Raw genomic sequence first — 24,127 nt, forward strand, 5'->3', positions numbered from 1 at the left:
GTGCAGCAATACACAGACCATTATTGTGCAGAGCAAGAGAGGAGCTAAATTAATTCCTAAGCAATGAGGTAAAAAATTACTGTGAGGTAAAAAATTACTGCGAGGAAAGGAAGAACCCTGAGACATGAATACTTTTACAATACTTCATGCTGAAAAAGGATTGGTGTTGACTGAACTTTTGAGCACTAAGAAGGATGAAAAATGCTTTGTGTAATCAAGTAGCTTGAAACAAATTTTATAAACAGAGTGAGATAGCACTGAATTTTTTCCATACTTCAGTTTTACTTTCCTACATAATTAATAAACAGCTGACAACATGGTTTTTTTCTTGTACAGGATGCATTTTCCAAATAAGTACAAAGTATAAAACATTCAGATTTTTGTAATATCAAAAATATTTCATTCATTTAGTAGGTGAAACAATCAGAATTAAATGAGGGGTGATGAGTGGGTGGTTTTGGTATCATTTCTACTCAAATTTGTCACTTGCAACAACAGGCAAAGTTTGCTGTGCTTGTCATGTCACTTTCAGAGGTAACAGCACAACTCACAGGCATCAGGGAGCAGCACAACAGCACTGGCTGTGGAAGGGCCCAGCACCTCTGCCCTTTCTTTTGAGTTCAGGCATTTCTTTTGAAATCAGCTACTGCACTTAATAATTGCTAGGCTGAAGGCAGCTGAAATATACTCTGTTTCATGATCTGTGTTCAGGCTGTCAGAAGGACCTCAGACTTTGCAACTGTTGTGACTGATCCAAGATCAGCCCCTTCTGGGTTTGTAGCCTGCCAGAAACCTCCTGAGCCAATAAATCCATGTTTCAGGGGCTGTGGTGCCTGAGGAACTTCCAGGCAAAGTAAAGCTGCTGAAGCTCAGAGCATCCTGGAAACCTGCACTGGCTCTCCCCAGAGAAGGCACAAGTAACTCACCCTGAGCTAGGCAGAAGAAAAAGGCAGTGAGAACTGCCATTTCTGGTCAGAGAGAGAAGGCTTGTCTTCACTGCAAGAATGGACATCCACAAATCAGAACTGCCCCCCTCCTTTCCTTCCCTGCTGTTTAACTTCCAGAGGCCACCTCCATAAACAAAAATATGGGAACCAGACCCTCTGATCACATCCAGCATCCTTGGAAATGTTACCCCATCCCTGAAAGCATCCGAGGTGAGGTTGGTTGGGGCCCTGATCAGCCTTTTAGTGGGTAGCCTCCTTGCCCATGGCAGGGGATTGGAAGTAAACGATTTTCCAAGTTAATTCCAACCCAACCATCCTATCATTCTACAGTTCTGTGATTCATTTGGGATGGCCATCAAAGTGGATTCTCCGAGACTCAAAACCATGAAAAAAAGCCTATCCAGTGACGTTTATCCTCAGTTTTGGCCAAAACAGAGAGGAATTTTGGAAGGAATTTAGTGACGTTTGAATGTACCAGACAAAGATGAATGTTCAATTACACTTTGAAGTTTCTGTGGATATTGAATTACTGGGAGAGAAAGAGTAATAGTGAGTATTTATCAACAAAGATCATAATTAACTGCATCTCAGTCCTGAGGTGATTAAAAAGAGACAGGTCTGCAGAGGTAACTCTTCTGTGCTTTCAATGTTACACTTCAGCATTAAAAGTTATATAAAGTGGCAATACATTTTTTAGCAGAAGACCTGACCACTTGTATAATTTATTCTATCCTTTGTATCACAATGAAAAAGTCAATTTCAACAGTTTATATGTGTTTGAGTTATGAAATGTTATATGTAGAGATGATAGAAACATATTTGAAACAGAACTGGGGTCATGATTAAATGGTTAACTTATTTCCCAAATGAATGAGAAAGGAAACAGGGTGCTGCAACCTTTTGCTCTCACTTCCTCATGAGAGAAGACGTAGAGGCTGTCCCAGAGAGAGCAGGGCTGCTGTGCACACACATCTCAGGCAGCCATGGGGAACTGGGTGGAGAATGAAGGACTGTCCATCTTCGTCGTTGTAAGTACAATTTTTGTTGTGATTTGTGTCCAGTGAAAAGTTCTGCAGAAAGCTGTGCTGAGCAGTTCTCACTGTGCCAGTGGAAGATGCACCTGATTATGCTGAAACTGGGGCAGCAAATGCAGGGTAATGCTTCAAGGGAATAATTTTTAAGGAGCTCTCTGGTATTTCAGTTGCTGTAGGCTTCATTGTTAACTGAGAAATGATCATGTATTAACTTTGCTTTGTTAGAAATACTTTAGTTAAGCAAAACAGCTTTAAAGCTCACTTAACTATGTGCACTTCAACAGAGAAAGCAAATAAAACAATCATCCTTTCTTGCACTTTTATGAGCAGAAGTGTGTCTAAATGAAAGCAGTGTCTTGATGGTATAAAATATTTATTAATGTCAGATTCAAGGGAGAAGTGAGCAGAGATTTAGAACAGAGATTCATGAATCCTTTATTAAGACAACTACTATTTCAATTGAATTTATTTACAGTTTGCATAGAGGGGCTATGAAAGTAGTTCAAATTAATTCTGAGCAAGATTTAACAGTATGGAAAATCCCAGTTGCATTTACAAGAGCTAAAGAGTAAGCAGAGCAGTCCTCCTTGGAGAAAACTAAGTTTGTATTCTAGTGGGGTTTTTTTTACTTCACATTGTGACACAAGGGCTAAAGGTATACCTCTATACATATATTATATACATATACGTATAGGTATACCTCTATACATATGTTATATACATATACATATATGTATTAAAAACATATACAAAACCAAAATGTAAGAGCAGTTGGTATTGCAAAAGGTATTGTTGCTACCTTTTGTAAGTAGATGTAAATACTGAGAGGAAGAAAACGAAGGCATAGAATTTGTATATTTTTGGTGACTGAAATGTGAGCATCTTTATTCCAAGAAGTATTTGTGCTGCTATGAGCAGTCAGTACTTGCATATGACCTTGTAATTTAGGAACATAATTCCATAGCTGTGGTACTTCAGTGCTTTGAAAGGGAATGACAGTGTGTGCTGTCACCTTCAGTGACTTGAGGAAGTTGAAATTGACAAGAGGTTAATTCTGGCTTTTTTTTCTTTTTTTTTTTTCCCCCACCAGAACTGAAATATTAAAATAATTAAGTAAGAGGCCTTTATTTTGCTCAAATAAGGAATTTGGTTTTTGAACCTCAAAGCTATAACAAGGTGAGGGTAATAGGGAAGGAAATTAACAGACATATTTATAAAGAAAACAGCTGAAAGGACAGATCACTGGAAACCCTACCCAAGTGTTCTGCTTTAGCCTCTACATCTTTACTGAACACTGAGCAGGCACAGGGCTGTCCAGTGCTTGACAAAAACAGGACAGACACAATTCCTACTGAGGTACCTCAACAAAACAGAAACACGCTGCAGAGTGTGCCACTGTCATTTTCAAAAAGTGTCCTAAGCACTTAATCCTGAGATGAACTTGGTGTTTTAATGAGGACTTGGGGATTTCCTATATACTGCCTTACCCTGATCGAAATCCCTTCATTTCCCAGTATTTATTTACATTTTCAGGACCTGTAATAAACCCAAGGTTTTTTTACAGTGTTATTTGAGCCAAAAAATTAGCAAAATATATGGGTTAGGAGGGGTGAGGGGGTGTAGTCACCTTTTCTGGGCTTTCTCACAGTTCTCAGACTTTCTGTTTTCATGCACCACTTAGTAGAACTACCTAGACTGAGTGCAGTGATACAGATATGTTTCAATATGGGATGTGAGATCAGTCAGCAAGCTCCAGGAGGGCAAATATGCAGATTCATTATGACCTTTTTTGCCAGATGGACTTGTAGCTGCCTAAGAGCTGTCTTTCCCTAAAAACCTGCATCTCAAGATGTGTAAGTGTGAGAAAATTCTGCAGTACAGCTACAAAGAAGCCTGGTTTGAGGTACCCTACATGCTACCAGAGGGCCTGTTTTGAATATTCCCTGCTGGCTGACTTCAGACCCTCTTCTTGAATTCAGCCCTATGTGTAATTTAGCCCATCTAAATTTAGATCTCAAGCTTCTTTGTCACAGCTTCCAGGACTTCCTCTCACATACCTGTGGAACTGCCATTTGGAAGAGTCCCTAACCTTCCATGGTATTTAGAGATTTAACTGGACTCAGAATTAAACAATTGTAATATGACAGTCCTGATACAACCAACCCTAAACTCCTTGACCCATGAAAACATTTCAGCTGCACATTGCTGTGTTTTGGTCTATTGCCATTCCTGTACCCTATGGTTACAAATCAGAGCCTGTTTAGGCCAGAAAGATTTCTATCATCCTTGCTGAAAACTTTATACCCTGCAGTACATCCCTCTGCACAAACAGGAGCACAGGGAAGTAACTGACTGTTATCTGAACTGTGTAAATTCAGATGGATTATTTCTAACAACAAACTGTAAGCTTCCTGTTTAATTCTCTTTCAGCTTGTGTGGCTGGGCTTAAATGTCTTCCTCTTTTGGTGGTACTATCTTGTGTATGATGTCCCACCAAAATTCTTCTACACCAGAGTGCTCCTTGGCGTAAGTACAAGACCTTATTCTTTTGGCAGAGACAGAGCACATAGCAGTTTTTGATAGTTTTAGCTGATCAAAACTGGATCTAGTGGCTGGAGGAGCAGGATCATGTAGAAGTCACATGCAAGCAGATAACTGAATGCAGGCAGATGTTCAGTGCTTCTGAACAGAAAGCTGGTGCACAAAATAGAGAAATCCCATTCTAAAGATGTTTTCAGTTAACAATTATGTTCCTGGTAATTAAATTAAGCATTGATTGTGGCTACTTTATTAAGCAAAAGCTGAATAAAATATTGCCACTGAACTGTTGTGCAGTCATTTCTCCTTGCAATTATTTTTCAGAGCATGAATAGTTTATAAAGATATTGGCTCTGAAAAGCAATCATCATTCATATATTCATCAAGAATGTGAGTGGTAATCAGGTAGTGAAGTGATCCTGGATCCTGGGCTATTCCATGTAATCCAACTGCATTGAGTCCTACTACAAACTTGCTTCCAAAGTTACCACAGGTCATGACCAATTGACAGGGAAAATTAATTTGTTCACATATTTTAAAACCCTGATCACAGACATAAAAAATCAGCCTAAGCTTCAGATTACAGAGCACAGCATTTTGCTGAAGGTTTGCTAAGCCATGGTTTAATTCTACAAAGCCTGAAATCCCATCCTGCACACAGCTTCTGGTCTGTGGATCAAATCCTGTGCTTTGCAGTCATGATGCAGTTGCCTTTGAAGTCACAGAGACTTGTGCTTGGATAAGCAGAGCTCAGTGTAAACCCAAACAGCTGTGATCTAAAACCTAAAAGGGTCTCAATCCATGCAAGGAGAGCAAACATTATTTTTCTTCCCTTCATTGCATTTTGATTAATATGGTCATTTTTCCTTCATTTCAAACAGTTCAAAAATATTAAATAATTAAGGGTGTAAAGACTACCATTAAGGAAACAGATTCCTAAAAGCTGAGGCAACAAATTTCCCTAGACTCCTTTACTGACAGAGAACTTAAACCACTTCTCTTATAAGCTGTCCATAACCACCACCAACTGAAACCACAGACTCTTTACAGCCTTGGGACACAAAACTCTACTAATGGCTTAGATTTGCACCTGTCTTTGCCTGTTGAGTGCCAAATGTGACAGGCAGCTTTTTATACAACCATTTTAATTCAAAACTGAAAACAGGAGGTGTCTGTTTGTCTGCAGAGTGTGTTCTGCCTGCACATGTGTTTCTGCCTTGACCAGAGAATGATCCCTTTGAATATTCATGGTGTAAATGTGAACTCTAGATCTCACACTCTTTACCAGTTATGATATAATACATGAATGAAATCTGTGCCTGTCCATGCCCTGGATAATGTCTTAGGTAATGCAATTAATAACAGCATGTCTCTAATTACAGCGTGCTCTGGCTCTTGCAAGGGCCCCTGCAGCCTGCCTGAATTTCAATTGCATGCTGATTCTGCTGCCAGTATGTCGAAACCTGCTCTCCTTCCTCAGAGGATCGAGTGCGGTAAGATGAGGAAAGAATTTCAAAATTCATGAAAGATATTATCTTTCATACCTAAACAGACTTGCAAATATACCGAGAAACCGTGTCCAAGTTCCCCAAATATGTTGTATTTTGAGGATGTCCTTTTATGAGAAGCAGATAAGCTGGGGTTTGGCTATGAGCAAGATTGAGGTGTAATGCCCATGGGATATCTAGAGCTCTGTTGAGAGTTTAGCTTTGAATTAGTCTCCTTTGAGTCTTCCCCTTTCAGCTGCCTCCTGGGCACGGTCCTGCCCTGGATGCAAAGTCCCTCTTTTGGCTGGCAGAAGCTGTTGGAGTTCACACACATCCACTATTTGTCACTGATGCTACACTCACTTAGAGAGGGAAATACTAGCCCCTGTCTGTCTTTGCATGCTCAGTCCTTAAGGTAAATGTAGTCTTTTACAAACTTTCAGAATGGGACTTTTTTCAGCTGGCTCATAAATTACATTTTATCTTGTCTGAATTGCATTTCCATCTCAGTGAAATAGTTCACACACCTTTTGATTTTTTTGAGGTCCCAAATACAAATTTTTTACACAGCACTGAGGAGCTGACACTAAGAAAAGGACAACTTATCCTAAGTGACAGCTGGAGAGTCTTCCTATGATAGTACTGTCACTATCACACTGCCAAAATCTTGATTTCTGGCTATTACAGCAGAAATAATGCAGACAATGCAGGCCACGGTCCAGTGAAAAAGCAATATGCTCCTCAAGTTCATTAATTGTCCTTCCAAATGTATAATGATTCTTCCTTTCTTTCTGGACACTTTTAACATAAACACGATCAACAAAACCAGTTCCCAGAAGTTGTTTTTCATCTCTAAACCCAGTATAAATTTCTTAATGCAAATGAGACAGCCTACAGGGGCTGAAAAGGCAGAGCAGAAGAGGAAGTGATAAAATAGATGCAGTGTTTCAACAGTCCTTCTTAAGGGAAGAAAGTGGGATATGAAGCAATAAGAAAATAACCAGAGACAAAATAGGCTGTACTTCCATCTAGTACATGCATCCCCACAATGAGTGTGGCTGAATAAATGAGATGTGCCTGCCACATTAAACTCTTAAATTACATTAATGAGCAAGGCCAGTGCTCTAGCCTTTCTAAGGAATAACATTAGGAATATAAAATTGGAAATACATGTTAGGCTTCCAGTCTTTTCCAATACTCCTTCAGATCCTGAGATGCTACAAAACAGCCAGCCATACCCTCCATTCATGTAAAAGGAGAAAGGATAGTAAATGAAGCTGTAGGGTTAAAGTTGTTATTCTCCAGGCAGATCAGCAAGTATCAGCCAAAATCCAGAGCTGACTCCTCTGGCTGCAGAAGTCAATAATGAACATAAATGTAGAAAGGACTAATGTTGCTATGGGTGAATGCATCTGGAAAATAATGATGAGCCCATGATCATATAAGACATTTTTGAGTTTGGTGAAAGCAAGCTGGGCAGAGGTCTTCTGAGCTCTAAGCAGTGAAAGAGCAGAGCATACATATGGAGACTACTGGAAGGCCAAAACCTGATTCTGGGTGTTGAGAATTGTATTCCAGCTGGGACTTTGTGCTACTTGTCCTGAACTGCTCCTCTCCTAGCATGCATAACCTAACTTTCTAACCAAGGTCTTGGGATCTTTTCTAACCAAGATCTGTCCCTCTTTGTAGGGGACAGATTCAAAGTACAGAGTCAGTCCTTCTGCCTTGGGCACTGTGGCAGACGCACTCAGGCTACAGGCTACACCCAGATAAAAGTGAGTCCAGGCAGGGAGATACAGTTCCATTCCTGCTGGCAGCTCGCTGTCCTGCTGATAGCTGGGAATGAGGAAGCAAAAGGCTCTGAGGGTGAGCAAGTAGGGCAGGGAGGGGCATAGAATAGGACTCTTAGACAGCTGGTGTTTGTTTAGCTCCAGTTGCTTTTTTGCAGTAAAGCTACAACTCAGGAAGGATGTAATTTTAGATCTTAAGCAAAAACACACACAACCCAGTGAGCCACTGGCAGTGGCAGTGCTGTGGTGGCCTTGGCATAGGGGGACAGCTGCTTATGCTCGTTGTGCTGTTGTCTCTAATTAGCTATGCTCTGCAGGTAACTACTGTGAGGGTCTATAAGAAAAATCATTTAAATGTCAAATAACTTATTGGAAGAATAGTGACCTTCCCAACAGCAATGTCATGGTGTGTCAAGTAGAAGAAAGAATTGTTCAAACACAGCGTTCAAAGGGAGTGTACAGAAAAGTCTTGCCCTCTTCCATCCTGCCACCCAGAAATCACGTGTTACAAAGTTATTTGTAATAAATTTACACCTTTTTAATTGAAAAGATAGCTGTGTTGTGTTTTGCATGCCCATCATTGCTGTATTAACTGTTGCTAATGAGCCACATGACTGAAGGCATCTGGAGTCCTCTGCCATTGCTTGGCTTTCCCTTCTAGGATCAAGTGGTTTTTGCAGGGGAGTCAAGCTCTGCCTCACTATGCTACAGTTCATTCTACAATTTTTTTTATTGTTTCTCAATATAGGTGATACAAAAAGACCACATTTCTCCTGGTTGTTATTATAGTCTGAAGTGATTCTGGCAGCCCCAGTGTTTGTCTCTTGTGAGGAAATACTTGTGGTAGTTTGCATAGTGTTTTGTTCCCTTATCCGGTCAGCAAACACAATGCAAACATACAGCACATGACAGTCATGCCTTCTACTGTGTGGAGACAGCAAATGTCAGCTTTACAGGGACTTAAGGTTTTAGGAGAACTCCCAGTGACTGCAGCAGAGTTCATATGGGGTCTGTTAGGAACCCATCATCATTAGTAACAAAAATGTTATTCTGTTTTTCTTGAGAATTAATTTCTTTGGTTTGTATCTGCAGAGATTTTTGCTGGGTTTTTTTTGGGTAACTCCAAAATCAAGTTGTAAGTGAACACCTGGGAAGTAAACTCAATATTTTGGGGAAGGAATGCCTTCATATCCCTGCCATAGGTGATATGATTTGGGGTGGGATCTCCCTGAGACAGTTACACCCAAACTTTGCAGCTTGTTTCTAGATTGTGAACCACAATAGGATCCTGGTGCTACCAAAGCATTCACTCTGCCATGGCAGACTGTGATCCCTCATTTTGTTTATAATGTACCATTTAAAACAGATAAGATGTATTCCATTGCCACACTGGATGTTAAATTTTTTCTCCTTATAAAATGCTATGTTTTGGGGGGACGTGTTAAAACATAATCTGGAATTCCTGTTTTCTGAAAGATGAGGGGAAATATTTTTGTCTATATTCTGGAATTCTAAATTTTTCCTAGCAATGTCACCAATATGCTCAGGGATTCTCTTTTTGTCCCTGCCTTTAAAAAGTGTGCACAGACAACACAAATACCTTTTCAAACACCTTTTTCTTTCTACCCAAAGTGCTGCTCTACCCGTATCAGGCGGCAGCTGGACAGAAACCTCACCTTTCACAAAATGGTGGCCTGGATGATTGCCCTTCACACTGGTTGGTGCTCTAATGTTTCTTTGTTTATTGCTTTTCTGTGTATTTTACGTGGAATCCAGGTGGCATTCAAGTTCTTAAGAATATGGGCAGAGACCGGATTTCATTAAAGGAGTCAGTGTGTGCCAAGGCTTAAATCAGTTTCCAGATACGTGCCAGCTGTCAGAGAGCAAAAGATAAGAAAGAATACCTTTATTTTGAACTGTCAGTACTATTTATGATAGTTTAATAAAGGGTGTTTAGCAATGTCCTGAGAACTGGATACGCTGGATTTAATTCTTGTTTAGACTTCTTATTTGGCATGTCTGAAATAAATAATAGAAATTCTTTTTTAAAAAGGATATAAAAAGCTTGGACCTGTTTTGAAGATAAATAAGTACTTGCTTATAGGAGGTGGTTCAAATTTTGAAAAGCATTGTACAGTTTTACCCTACAAAAACATAAACTGGAATTCATGTGAACATCTCAGCTGGTTTAGGTTTTTGGTTGCATTCAGCTCAGCAAGAATATTACTAATGATTATTAGCAAAACTGCAGAACAAAAAAGCACTAACAAATGTGACCCCAAATAAATCCAGATTCAGTTCTTGGCTCTTTTACAGAAGTTGTGGATGAGGATGATCCTGACAAATAGCTTAAGCCATTCCATGTTTTAGTATCCCATATGTTGGGGTACTACTACTTGAATTGTTGAAAGCCTTTGTTGAACAAAAATATACTGAGAATTTCCCTTCGCTTCTTTCCCTCCCTCTCCCAAAAACTGTAAAATTCAGGTGGTTAAAATTTTAACAGTAAAACACATCAGTGATCCACAATTGTGGTGAAGATGGCAAGAACAGCAGAGCTCTTAAACAGCAGTTGACAAATGTGACAAAGTTTTAGGTGTTCCCTCAAAACACCAAGTACTTGTGGTCAGTGCTGATTATTCCTTTCCTGTCACTCCTAGCAATTCACACCATTGCACACTTATTCAACGTGGAGTGGAGTGTGCAAGCCCGTGTTGAAGAGAAGGGCACCCTGGCAGCTGTGCTTTCTGGCCTTGGAGACAAACCAAAGGAAAGCTATGTCAACTTCTTCAGGCAAACCATTGCTGTAAGTGACATCAGACTCCCAAGGGTCATCATTACATTTGTGCAGGTGATCATATCAAACCATTTGAGCAGAGTGCCTGTTTCTGGTGTCCACAGACTGGGTTTGGGCCATCTTGCAGAAAAACCTTGTAGAATCCATTCTTCTATATTTCCCAGTAATATTGCTGCTGAGCTTTGGTTGTTGCTGAACTTTGGTAGTACTTTAAAATTTTCCACTTGAGGATTTCAAAATCTAAAACGTTATGCAAAAACCCTGTAAGGCAGTGTTCTGACTTAGACATGGCACTCAGAAAGGTACACAGAAATAAAGGCAAGAGTTTTGAAGTTGGGTGGTTTAAGCTCTGGTCAGTGGGGAAAAAGAAAAGAAAGTACTTCCCTACTTCTCAGAAGAGCACTGAACCTCCAAACTCTGCATGAGTTATGAGTCCCATAGCTGTGCAACAACAGAGGAGAGTTTTTATTTAGCTCCTGAAATATGGATGTAGGACTCCAGCTCTGAATACCAGAGCTGTGCAAATGTATTCACCTTCCCCAAAGCAGTCTTGCTGAGCCATTGCAGAGTAAGAAACCATGTTTGGTGTGTTAATTCATGGGAAACACATTCTCTCTACTTCCAATTACCTTAGTAAAGGTAAATGTGCAGTGCAACAAAAATGAGCTGGGATTTTGGCATCAGATGACTTAAGGACTTATAACAAAGTAAAGGGTTTGGTGAGGGATGGTTCAACTGGCTCTGCTTTGGTGCAACACTTTCCTTAGATCAAGGTGTGCAATTGTTTCACAGAATCCCGTTGGGGGCCTCTATGTGGCTTTCACATACTTGGCTGGCATCACTGGGGTTGTCATCACACTGGCCCTCATCCTCATCATCACCTCATCCACCAAAACCATCCGGAGGTCATATTTTGAAGTATTTTGGTACACCCACCATCTCTTTGTCGTCTTCTTTATTGGCCTTGTCATCCATGGTGCTGGGTGAGTATTTGCACTTATCACAAAATATCTGATAACTACTGAATCTTTATTTAAAGCCCCCTTCAAACATGAGTATGGGGACTTCTGTCACTGAGCAGCGGTTTTTGATGGCAGTGATGGACCAATAGAGGCTCTGAGAGTCAAGAAGCTCTCAGTGGTGCTTGCAACAAGTTGTCCTCACACAGGTTTCATGTGACTTTGGCATACTTAAGCTCTCTATCACTCAACTTCTTATGATGTCTTAATTGCAAAGCTCTTTTCCAAGGTTTCTGTTTCTAATTGGTAATTTACCTTTCTGTCCTACAAGGAATTTCACACACATGCATGTAAGGAGATCTCAGTATAAAAATTACATAGAGTCTAGAATTTCAGTGGATAATGAAAATGATAGTAATATAGATTTATGTTTCAGGCTTGGATGAACTTGTAATATCAGCAGCATTTAAGAACAGATTTTTAGCTGTTTCAACTTAGAAATAGGCATTTGGAAAGTTTTCTAACTTTCTTTTTCTGCTGTTGCTTCATTTGATATCTTTTTCTGAAAGAGCTGAAAAGCCTAATGAAGCAGTTTTAACACTACACAAACACAATTTTAGCACTTAGAAAAATGAACTTTAGATCCATTTTATAAAACAAAAAAACTGATGAATAAAGAAAAAATACTCAAGTATCCAAGTTAAATTTAAATAGTTCATAATTACACTACATTGCCCATTTTAAAGGAAGTCCTACATGCAATAGAAAGTGTGCTTTAAAAGTGCCCAGCAAAAATGACTATTTAAAACCACTTCCTTACAGTCCATTAGTGCCATTAAAAAGACAGAAATCAAAGTGAAACAGGAAGAACAAAAATAGAAGGCAGATGGGAATCACCCCCAGCATATTTGTTCATTCCACCTTTCATAACAAGGAAACGGTTTGAGCAAAACTTGTGGAAGGAAAAAAACAAGTGGTTTGTGTTTTCTGCAGCAAATATTGTATAGTTACTGACACAATGTCCAAACTTGCTAGTAATTATTACACAATGCTATCAGAAAGCAAGCGTTGCCCTTTCCAGAGGTCAGTGGAGAGTACATATTTTATAAAAGTTGAATTTTTATTTACTTCAGTGTTCACTGTACTCCCACCATCTTAATTGTACTGGAATGAAAAGGTAAGAGTTTGGGCAGCAGTGGCTGTCAGTGAAGTTCAGCTATCTTTTGGAAGCAGATATAAATAGCAATATTCTCATCTGTAGAGGAAAGGATGTTTTCCAGCTGTGAACTCAGTGACCTCACTTATTTGGCCTTCAAGGTAATAATGACATTTTGAGTTCAGAGAAAATATGAGACGGGCTTGTTACACTCAGGGAAGGCATCTCAAATGTGCAAAGATGGATGTCATGGAATGAGTATGAACTGACATCTCAAAGCAACATGTTAGGAAGAGGCATAAATGCCATTTTATCTCAGGGGACAGAAGGCTGTCACACATATTCTCATTAATCTCTACAAACACACATCTTTGTATATACAGAAAGCTGAGTCAAAGGTTATTGGCAGCATCAAAGGGGCAGATTCAAGAAAGATGGAGAGAGACTATTTACAGGAGCACAGAGTGACAGACAAGGGGGAATGGCTTCAAACTGAGAGTAGGTTTAGATCAGATATTAGGAAGAAATTCTGTACTGTGAGGGTGTTGAGGCACTGGCACAGGTTGTCCAGAGCAGCTGTGGCTGCCCCATCCCTGGAATTGTTCAAGGCCAGGCTGGACCAGACTCTGAGCAACCTGGTCCAGTGAAAGATGTCCCTGCCCATGGCAGGGGAATTGGAACTGGATGATCTTTAAGGTCCCTTCCAACCCAACCATTGTGTGATTTAATTGTCTGACTCTACTATAATTCTTGTCTGTTACAGCACTTTTGAAGCACTGATGGTTTTTGTGCCTGAGCTCTGTGTCACAGACAAATGTCCAAAATTTCCCAACACAGTAAATGCAAAGAGGAGCGGGTACAGAGGTGCAGTTTACTCTTTTGGAGTTAAAGGAAAACCTTTAGCCAAAAAAAGAAGTAATTACAAGGCTATACTGCTGAAAGCTTAATTACAGTACTAGAAAGAGCATCTACACTGACTGATAGGGGGAAATAAGCTTTTGTTTCTCTTGTACAGGGTCATGACATTGTCAAACCTTGAACAGAGCATAGAGCAAGGCAAAAACCCCCAGGCCCCCTTTCCCTTAAGCAATGGGGTGGGCAGTGGGGGAAATCGGTTCCTCCTGTTCCTGTAACTCATCCCAGAGGTGGCTCAGCTGAACCCCTTGTCATTAGTGGGGAAGTGAAGTGTAACTGCTGATGTTCCTGCAAATTGCAACTCGTGATGCTGCTGGGACACTGTCACTGCTTCCCTTTATTTTTCAGACAGGATATTAATCAAACATTTAATGAAGAAGAGGTTCATTAGTAATATTTATGAGCAATATCTCTTAACCCTGAGCAGTGGTTTTGTAACAATCCTCTGAAAAATCTGTCACACAAAGTTAGGCATGCATATGGCTTAGATACCATGGGGACAGAACCTGTGAACTAGACAACATCAGAAATGTTGTCTAGTTCACAGGTACTGAGCTAGAAAAGCAGAAAGAGAATTCATGGGGAGAAGGTATCAAAGAATCACATCGGCATGAAACTGACCAGCCTGATCAGAAGCAGACAGTTTCTAGGGAAAATTCAACAGACCTTAATCTGAAATTTTTTACTAAGATCCTGAGGTTGGCAGAACTCCAGACAGAGGCAGGAAATAGTGAAGAAGAATAGCTTTTTGCCCCTTGAAACTGAAATTACCTCTCTGCGCCAGTTCTGCTACTGGAAATACAGTTGTACTGGGAATACAGTTGTACTGGGTCAGTTAGGATTCTGTATTAAAAAAAAAAAAAAAAAAAAAAAAAAACCAAAACCAACCCCCCCCCCCCCCCCAAAAAAAAAACACAACAAAAAATCCAAACAAAGAAATAAACAAAAAAACAACCAAGCAAGAATATTGGCAGATGCAAGCTGCTATAGCTGCAATAGCTGCTTGTGTCAAAGGCATCTGTATTCATTTGTAGTACCTGAACAGCTGCTCCACAGCATTAGAGAGAGAGGAAGGGCCAAAGGAAGAATGTGTGTTGGAAAGGGAACTCCAACTGTCTAAAATAAACAGCAGAAATAATCTCTGTAGTGGTCAGTAGCAGATTGATTACTTGTCCATTCCAGGTTTTGGGTTTTTTGTTTGTTTTTTTTTCTTTTTGTGAGGTTTTTTTTTTTTTTTTTTTTTTTTTTTTTTTTTTTGGTTTTTTGTTTGGTTTTTTTTTTTAATTGAAGAAAGAAAGTAGGATAACTCAGAAAAGAACGGAGCTTTCTAATTGTGACCACATCCTGGAAGTGGTAATGGACATAACTCTCAGTTCCTCACCTAACCTTGAAATCGGGATTTTATCCCACAAACTTCCCTCCCCATTTTTGTTTCTTTAATGGTAACTTTGTGGTTAGATTAGAGCAGTAAATCTGTATCAAAGCTGTAGCATTGCAGAAATTGACAACTCCACATAAATATAGTAGTACATAAATAGAATAACAATAAGGAACAGATACTTTCATTTTAATTTCATTGCCTTCATGCTCTTTACTTTTTTCCCAGTCGTATTGTGCGGGGACAGACAGCTGAAAGCCTGGCTGAACACAACCCAGAGATTTGCTACAAGAACTTCACCCTCTGGGGCAAGACTGAGGCTTGTCCAATCCCCCAGTTTTCAGGGAATCCTCCTATGGTAAGAACAGCTGCCTTCTGTGTAAATCCAATTGGAAATGCTTACATTTTTCTTTTTTTCCTTAAATTGCATAGAAAACCAACCACATAACCCTCAGGACTCTTCAGTGGCAGCTTTCTTTGCTTGAAGCAAGAGATTTGGGCACAGTGGGTTGTAAGCAGAAATGGACTCCAGACAAACTACACACTTCCAGTGTGCTACAAAATAAACACAGTTGACAGACAAAGCAGAAGAGCAATTGGTATCTGATAACTTTTTATCCAAAAAGTAAACTGCAAAGTAATGGCTCCTGGGGATATCTAGAAAGTGCTATAATACTCATAATAAATAGTTTAACATTATTAATGGACTGATGTTCGTTAGCAAGAAAATAACACCCCTGGAAATGTGAATTTGAAACTTCAGCTTTTATTGACTAACCAGGCTGTTTTTCTTTCACATTTCAGAATGATCTGTTAACAGACACCACATCTTTTCCTGTAGTAATACAGACCTGAGTCAATAATACCTTAATACCACACTTCTCTTCGTTACATTCTTTTTTAGACAGAGACAAAATTACTTGCAGGAAAATACCTTGCTGTAACTCTAGTAAAAACTAAAAAGCCAGCTGCAACACTCAACAAAGAAAGAAATTCCCCCTCTGACCATAATTTTGAAGCTGTCATATATCTTAAGGATTCCCTAATCTGATTAATAAAGGACACAGATTACTTGAACTTCACCTCTGCTTATAGAATTTCCAGGATTTGATTTGATCTAAAATCAAATGCCATCTTGTCTAGTGGAAGGTGTCCCTGTCCACAGCAGGGGGGTTGGAGCTCGATGATCACTAAGATCTCTTCCAACCCAAACCTATCTATGATTCTGTGATTTTAATCATCTGACTTGTTTTTTTTCTGCTCACAGACATGGAAGTGGGTGGTAGGTCCCATGTTTCTGTACCTGTGCGAGCGGCTGGTGCGGTTTTGGAGGTCACAGCAGAAGGTTGTTATCACAAAGGTAAGTGCTGATGCTGCACTTAACACCAGGCAAAGCATCACCCTCTTCTCCAAATGGTGCAGCAAAGGCAGAGGCTCCTACACACCCAGGTTATCAGTGGGAGGAATGTTCTGACTGCTGTCATGATGCCAACATCTAACACCAAAATGTGGCCTCTAAAAGTGAGTAAGAGGAGGAAGTTAGCTAAGGCACTGAGAGGACTGAATCTTAGGAAAGAAATGAATTTTCTTTGTATTGGGTGAAAAATTCCACAGTGCAGAAATTCTACAGACTTGAGACTAATTTAAGACACAGAACAAATGACCCCTGAAAGCAATTTAGAGCATGTTTATCTTACATATCCGAATCTAATGTTGAGCTTCCATTCCCATGGTGTGTTGCAGAGATATTAACACTGATCCTGAAATTCCAATAGCTGAATTAGCACAGAACTAAGCTCAAACTTATGAAAATTATCCTGGCCTTTCCCAGCATAATTTCCTCACATGGCACTGCATCCTGAGGACACACCCTGTTCAAATCATTGGGGATGACATTAGGTGTTTTTACCATGCTCTATAATGATGCTGACATGTTGGAAGGCTCTTAAATATTTGTGTGCTTTTGATAATTTTGCCAAAATATCCTGTGGGCCGCTTCTACACTATATTTATATGGTGTCTCTTTTGTGCCCTGTTGGCAGAAAATTTCCTTCACAATCCTAAACACCACTTAGTACCTAAATTAACACACAGAGAGACTTGATTCTCCCTCTTGCAAATCTCTTTTGAAAAATGAAAATAACTTTGGCAGACAACTTTTGGATTAAAAATTAGAGTGACAGAATTACTGGTTTTAGTTCTAGAAGATTGTTTCCAAAGAATAGCCAAGGTCCCACCCGACTAAAACAAGAAAACATCCATTTCCTGAGGTATTACCTATCCAATATCTGTAGGACAGCCCTGTGTTTTTTCCCCTATATACATACAGTCAGGCCCATTAACTCTGTGCTCTGTGCTGCTGGGAAAGGACCATCTGGAACTGACAATGTGCACACACAGATCTGGTGGTGTGTTACAAGTTGTGCCAGCCTGGCCTGTGCCCTTTGGAGTGGCTGCAAGTGTGGTGTGAGAAATACTTCAACCAAAACATCAGCATCATCTGCAGGCTTTCATCTGCCTGTCAGGTGCTGTTGCTCACTCTCAGCTCTGCTGGGAAGAAAGTTTCACCTGCTTTCCTTTCTCTCATGGCAGAAATTTTCTTAGTGATGATGGATGTGAATACATCAGTGAGATACATCAGTGAAAACAGACATTTTATTTTCCTTATTTTTCCCATCGCCCTTCTCACTGTAGGTGGTCATTCATCCCTTCAAGACAATTGAGCTCCAGATGATGAAAAAAGGCTTCAAGATGGAGGTTGGACAATACATTTTTGTCAAATGTCCAGCAGTATCTAAACTGGAATGGCATCCATTTACACTGACTTCTGCTCCAGAAGAGGATTACTTCAGCATTCACGTCCGTATCGTAGGAGACTGGACAGAGGGCTTGTTCAATGCCTGTGGCTGTGATAAACAAGAATTCCAGGAGGCATGGAAATTGCCCAAGTATGTACAAAGAGTCTCCATGGTAAAGTCAAAAAACACCTATGGCTGTTTAAATATTGCTCAAGCAATTTGATGGTGCCAGTGATACAAACATTAAATGGTGACACAGATGTGGGTCTTTGGTGCCTCTTTAGAGTTTTTTCTATCAACTCCACCTCTCCTTTTGCTCTCCTTTTGCTCTCCTCTGTATTTAGTCCAAATATGCATTGTAGCAGACAAATACTTTTTAACTGTCATTTTAAATGGTGTTAATAAATATTCACTGCTGGTTTAATAAGCATACTTTCAACTCCAGGATAGCTGTGGATGGCCCCTTTGGAACAGCGAGTGAGGATGTGTTCAGTTATGAAACTGTGATGCTGGTTGGAGCTGGAATAGGGGTCACCCCCTTTGCATCTGTCCTCAAGTCTGTCTGGTACAAATACTGCCATGATGCCACCAACCTAAAGCTCAAGAAGGTATTGTGTCCTCTTTCCCAGGCCCCTGTAACTGTTCAAGGGCCAAGGGCCCAAATCAAAGCAGGCACAGCAAAGGTGATCTGGCTCCAGGCATGCATGAGTCCTAAAAGAAGGAAGAGTCCTGTTGCCTCTCAAGATTAGCAGGAGGAAAACATGAGGATCTAAAATATAATGAAAGGACAAATAGCCTACAAGCCAAATCACACATGCTAGTCCTGACTGTGGACCTGGGGATTTCCAGTTGCAGTGGAAATGGTGTTCATCTACCTGAGAAACACAAAGTTCAAGGTGCTATTACAGGCTGGCACATATTGCATTCCTTCCCCCAGCACAAAGAGAAAGGCTTTTCATAAGTAGAAGAGCAATGGAAGCATCCTCCTCTCCCCTCTTGCCCCTGGAAACTCCCTGTGCAGAGGTGTGGGGTCACACTTTGCAGTTGTGGTCATATTCAGAGAACAGAACTGGTTTTTTTACCTACTTTACCTTGCCTGCCAGCAGACAGAAAGAGAGTTCACCGCTAAATCATTTATTTGTGTCCTAACAAACTGTTTTACAAGGAGATAAGTAGGGAAACATTGCAAACTAAAAATGTGTAAGAGAAACAAGAAGATATTTCCTTGTTCTTGCAGTCAGTCATTCAGTTTTATAACCCTCTCAGTATCAGTATTCCTGAATAGCTTTAATACCATCCTAACCATCTACTGAAGTGTTCAGGACATTTTTTACCAGAACTCTATAATCCTTACTCTGTCAGCAGACATAAACCTGGAAAACAAAAGTGCCTGTATCCCCTGACAGCTCATTCTTTTCTCTTCCAGATTTATTTCTACTGGCTTTGCAGGGACACTCATGCCTTTGAATGGTTTGCTGACCTCTTGCAATCTCTGGAGGCTCAAATGCAGGAGAGGAATAACGCAGAGTTTCTGAGCTATAACATCTACCTTACAGGCTGGGATGAAACTCAGGTAACAACATACTGGGGGATATCACTGCCCAGTATAAAACTGAGGTTAATGTTAGAAAATTTGTTCTCATAACTATTCAAATGGTCTTTTATCCTGGGCATCCATCTGTCTCCCAGAGGTTTTGAGTGCAGACGGGTGTTATCCATCAGAATTTACATGAGATCAGCTGTTCATGTGCACCGATTTCCTTTCTGGTTTCCTCTGGCTGTGCTCTGTGGGAAGCAGGCTTTTTTCACAGGAGGAGCCTCAGCTGACCATGTACAAGTCTCTAAAACAGCTGAAGCTGCCTAAAGCATGTAATTAAGAGCTTTAGGAACCAGGTAAGTCAATTCACAAAGCTTGAACTGCAGCAGCATATTTGTTTCAGGACTCATGAGCTCTCTGGTCCTGTGCTGGTAGGTTGCTGTGGGGATGCAAAGGAGCAGACACTTGAAAATGTGGGATTGGGTCAGGAAAGGCTCTCACTCTGTTATTTTAGTGATGTTTTATATTACATTTATCTCACCATTGCAAAATTCACCATGTGCCCAAAGCTCAGCTAGATAGACAGGGAGGGGGCGCAGCAAGGAAGTTATCACATATGCAATATCAAAAAAAGAAAAAGGAAAGAAGAAAAGTCCCACATTTTTTTCCTTGGGGATAAAGTTACCTGCAGCTTTTTTTGTCTCTTATAAAAGGGCTACAGAACTCTGTAAGGCCTGAGTTTGTGCCTTTAACCACATCTTCTCTTCCTTGCTTTTCTTGACTTGGCTGGTCTAGCTGGAAGTTACACAAGCAAGACCTCCTCATGTGGATCAAACCTTCCAGAGAACAAACTGGCAGGATTTCATTATGGTCAAGGGAGTCATGCTATTGTATTCGAAGGGAAAGGATTTTGTAATTTGCAGTCCCATGTTAGAGTTCTTAGACTAAACCTGTTCATTGAAAAAAACCCTACAATTAATTGCTGTGTCAGTGTTTCATAGCTTTAACTCTTGAGATCACCCAGTCTGGTGCAAAGGAAGGGGTAGACACTGATAGACAGGATTTTATCAGTCTTAGCTTTCCTTGCAAAACACCATAAATTCCATCATCTCATTAGGGAAATAATTCCGTCAGTATTGACTTTTTTTTTTTAATTTTTTTAACCAGAACACAATGCTGCTGTATTTATCTGTCCCTTGTCTTTCATTTCCCACAGGCCACTCACTTCGTAGTGCATCATGAAGAAGAGAAGGATGTGATTACAGGACTGAAACAGAAAACCTTGTATGGAAGACCTAACTGGGAAAATGAGTTCAAAACGATTGCAGGAAAGCATCCTGGGTAAACCTTTGCAAATTTATACTGTCTGTGGACTTCCTCTATTTAATGGCCATACACACCATACAGCACATTCTTCTTCCTTTGGCTGATAAAGTTTGAGGAGCATTTTTTTTCTGCTACCTATCTTCAGGTATTTTTTATTCTTTTTTTCAGCCATGGACATGATCTATGATCTTGAACAAATTATTTTGGCCTACAATTTTTTAAAAAATCATTCCTTTTCCACAAGATATTTCTTGGATTGTCTAATTACTAGCAGAAGATTTAGGAAAAAATGAATCTATTCTTCCTATTCTTCTAGCTGAAATAAATAGGAATATTAGGTGGTGTCTAAAGACCTCCAAAACCACTTTCTACCTCTAGAAACCAAACCTGAATATGGATAATCTTTAGCTAGCCACCCAAAATTTGCAGGAAAAAACCAGAAAACTCCTCTCAAGAATTTGTGCCATAAGCTCTTTGAATCTCTATTTCTTTGATTCAGTGAGGTCAATAAACCTGTCTTCACTGACTAAGTCTGAGCTGAGATTTAGCCCAACATTTGCTTTACAAGCAGCAATAAGTTTGAAAGGGTTATAAGGTTTAGGGGATGGATGTCCAGTTCTACTTCAATTCCTGTAATTGGGAAAAAACCTTGCATCTATAGAACATAAAAATTATTTACATGGAGAATATCCAGCTGCTCCATACCTAGTTTCTGACCATATTTTCATTTTCTTAACAGCTCCAGAATAGGTGTTTTTCTCTGTGGCCCTGAGGGCCTGGCTGACACACTCAACAAGCAGAGCATCAGCAACTCAGAAGCTGATCCACGAGGAGTACACTTCATTTTTAACAAAGAAAATTTCTAACTCTGAAGCAAGTGGGAGGCATTAAAAGCAAAGTCTAAAGACTGAATCTGTTTTTCTGTTTGGAGTCTGGGAAGGACAGCCCAGCTTCTGAATTTCAGCTACACTAATGCAGGTCCCTTTGCTTCTTGGGAATGATTTTGGCTCTGTGGTAGAATAAAAGAGTCAAGTTTTACCTTAGGGAAGTTTTCATTGCCCTCCATGTGCTGGTTATTTAGTAGAAATCTGTTTTCTTTGTCTGTGTGAGGCGATTTACCCTCAATTAACTGCCTTTATCCTCTTATTATTTGCCATGACTGCTGAAGAGTGGAAGCTGTCGTTTGCTTTTGGGAGCCAATTCATACCCATAAAGCTTAGTGCTATTAAACAATAAAGTATTCTAGCATAATGCTTGCTATTAGGAGGCAGCTTGTCCTGGCTGCCTGTCCAGTCCCTGGAACAAGGGGAGCTGGAAAAGGGTGGCTGGCAAAGTTAGTTCCTTACGAGAGGAACACTCCTTTGTACACCAACACATTCCAGGCTTCCAACATAAGCCTTAAACATCCTCTGCAAGAGAGAGCACATGCAGCTGAAAAGAAGGAAAGTGAGGAACTGAAAAGGAACCACCTGGGCTTCTGAGAAGCAGCCCAGCTGCAGAGGGGGTGACAAGGACAGATTCAGTTCAAGTCCCACACCTGGTGTGAGTCACTGCTGCTTTGGACACCCTCACTTTCACATCTTCAGGCTCACGTGCAGGGAGCCATACAAGAAGAGGTTCTGTGTTTCCAAGACTGACATTTCCGGTGTTAAGGGCTGAAAAAAGCTGTTGCTGAATAGTTTAATGGGTGCTTTCTGAAGCACTCTTAGATGCAAACAGCCTTTGGCACTATTGCTCAGCTGTTCCTCTTTGAGGTGAAACAGGTTTTGAGAAAGTGATGGTCACTTCATTCTCAGTTATTGAATAGCTGTGGGTGAAGTTTCTGATGTGCACAAGACTCCCATACACAGCACAGTACCTCTGGGTGCACATTACAGGTAGCAGGTTCTTAAACACAAACAAAAAAAGGGAACCAAAACTTTTAATACTAGCAAGAGAGGAAAAAAAAAGTACTAAAGCCAGCAGCATAGGAAAAAAATTATGAAAAAGCAAGTGCAAAAACCCTTGAAAAAGCCACAGTTTAGTATGCCATGTTTTCCATTCATCCCAGTTGTCTGCTTTGTGACTTTAAACTCCACAGCCAAGCCCTGCAGTAGCTCCTGCACAGCACAAGACCCTCCTGGCACGTTCTTGCAGCCACAGAAGAAAGCTGTGGTCTCCTGCAATTCAGTCAGCTTTGTGCAGCCATCTGGTTGCATGTAGCATATTTTACACCTCAGCTTGCCAGACAGGGTGTGTGTTCTCCCTTTACAGCATTTTAAAATGCTATTCAGGCTATGAATGCTACTTAAGGAAGACAGCCTACCAGTTCCTACTTATTAATATCAGTTAACAACAAATGTTGGCAAAGATCAACTCTTGGTGGGGAATTTTCCAGTTCTTTCCCTCAGAAGAGCCATATTCAAATCCACAGAATTCTGTCTGAAACACACCTATTAAACCATAACAGAACATAAGTATATCCAAAGAAACATCTTCTGTGGAGTAAATATTGCTACTAAAATATTATATGGGTCTCATCCTGTGCAAAGAGCACTGAAATATTTGCCCTTGATTTTAATGGAAATGTGATCAGGCTTTTATAATCTTATAAAGTGGGCAAAGAAGAATTGCAAGGGATCACATGGAGACAGCATATTTATCATAAGAAGAGTCTTTGAGAGGTGCATTTTCATTCACCATTAATTTTCTATGCATTGACAAGTTTGTTCTTAAAACATCAGGAATCTTTCCTTATTCAGTCAGTTGCAGTGGCATTCCCTGACCAGCTGCACTTGTATGAGGGCTTTTCAACTTGAACTCAGAAATTGTAATTCTGTGTTTATTAATAAATCATTGTGTTCCTAAAACATATGAAAGAATAAGTGACAGTTTTTCAGTTTTTTTCAAAAGTTAATTATATTAAATCCTGCTAAAATAGCAAGCCATGCACAATCAGTTATGGTCTGAACATTAATATTTTCTTAAATCTAGGATACAAGAGTGAAATGGATTGCAGTGAAATACAAACATAAGAAACAAATTAGTTTGAGTCCTAAGGGCAGTGGGATACAGGTGAGCTTCAAGGACACTCACTTTTGCAGCCAAATGCCACTGCTTGCAATCATTGCTATTAGCTGGACCTCTGCCTGAAAAATTCCTCCTTCTGTGTATTACAAAGTCTCCTGAAGTCTGATCTCTGCCTCAGTGCGAAAAATTTACCTGTTCAAATGACAAATGTCCTGCTGAGGGCAAGAAAAGCCAGTTGTTGGATTATTAAAATAACTGTTTCAACTAATGGAAGCAATTAGGAGTTAAATTCAAAGGTCACTTATGGCCTCAGCCCAGGATGTTTTCCTTCCCTTCTTATGCAATATTTTCTTTGTCTTCCCATAGGTAGTCATCTGAAATAAGCAGTTAGTTAATTCCTCAATAACCTCACTCTCCCATCCACTGTAGTTACCCTTACATTTAAAGGCTGTGACC

The 24,127-nt window shown here is 40.1% G+C and overlaps 1 protein-coding gene across 1 annotated transcript; it reads left to right on the forward strand.

Moving 5' to 3' along the window:
* The first annotated feature begins 898 nt into the window (after positions 1 to 898).
* LOC121333459 (cytochrome b-245 heavy chain) lies at positions 899 to 23,691 on the forward strand. Its single transcript, XM_041399821.1, has 15 exons — positions 899 to 1,157; positions 1,278 to 1,573; positions 1,827 to 1,975; positions 4,412 to 4,507; positions 5,902 to 6,012; positions 9,429 to 9,513; positions 10,457 to 10,602; positions 11,386 to 11,576; positions 15,230 to 15,359; positions 16,269 to 16,361; positions 17,696 to 17,949; positions 18,245 to 18,407; positions 19,226 to 19,372; positions 20,553 to 20,677; positions 21,402 to 23,691. The coding sequence occupies exons 3-15, from the start codon at positions 1,931 to 1,933 to the stop codon at positions 21,526 to 21,528; spliced, it is 1,713 nt and encodes a 570-aa protein (XP_041255755.1). The 5' UTR covers positions 899 to 1,157; positions 1,278 to 1,573; positions 1,827 to 1,930; the 3' UTR covers positions 21,529 to 23,691.
* Positions 23,692 to 24,127: the final 436 nt, after the last annotated feature.

Source organism: Onychostruthus taczanowskii, unplaced genomic scaffold (genome assembly GCF_017590055.1).
Source record: "Onychostruthus taczanowskii isolate IOZ18803 unplaced genomic scaffold, ASM1759005v1 scaffold17, whole genome shotgun sequence".
Classification (NCBI taxonomy): Eukaryota; Metazoa; Chordata; class Aves; order Passeriformes; family Passeridae; genus Onychostruthus; species Onychostruthus taczanowskii.

Coding starts and splice junctions, on each gene's coding strand:
- LOC121333459 (XM_041399821.1), top strand. CDS start 1,931: ATGGGGAACTGGGTGGAGAATGAAGGACTGTCCATCTTCGTCGTT. Junction 4,508..5,901: donor ACACCAGAGTGCTCCTTGGC/GTAAGTACAAGA, acceptor CTCTAATTACAG/CGTGCTCTGGCTCTTGCAAG. Junction 20,678..21,401: donor ATTGCAGGAAAGCATCCTGG/GTAAACCTTTGC, acceptor TTTTCTTAACAG/CTCCAGAATAGGTGTTTTTC.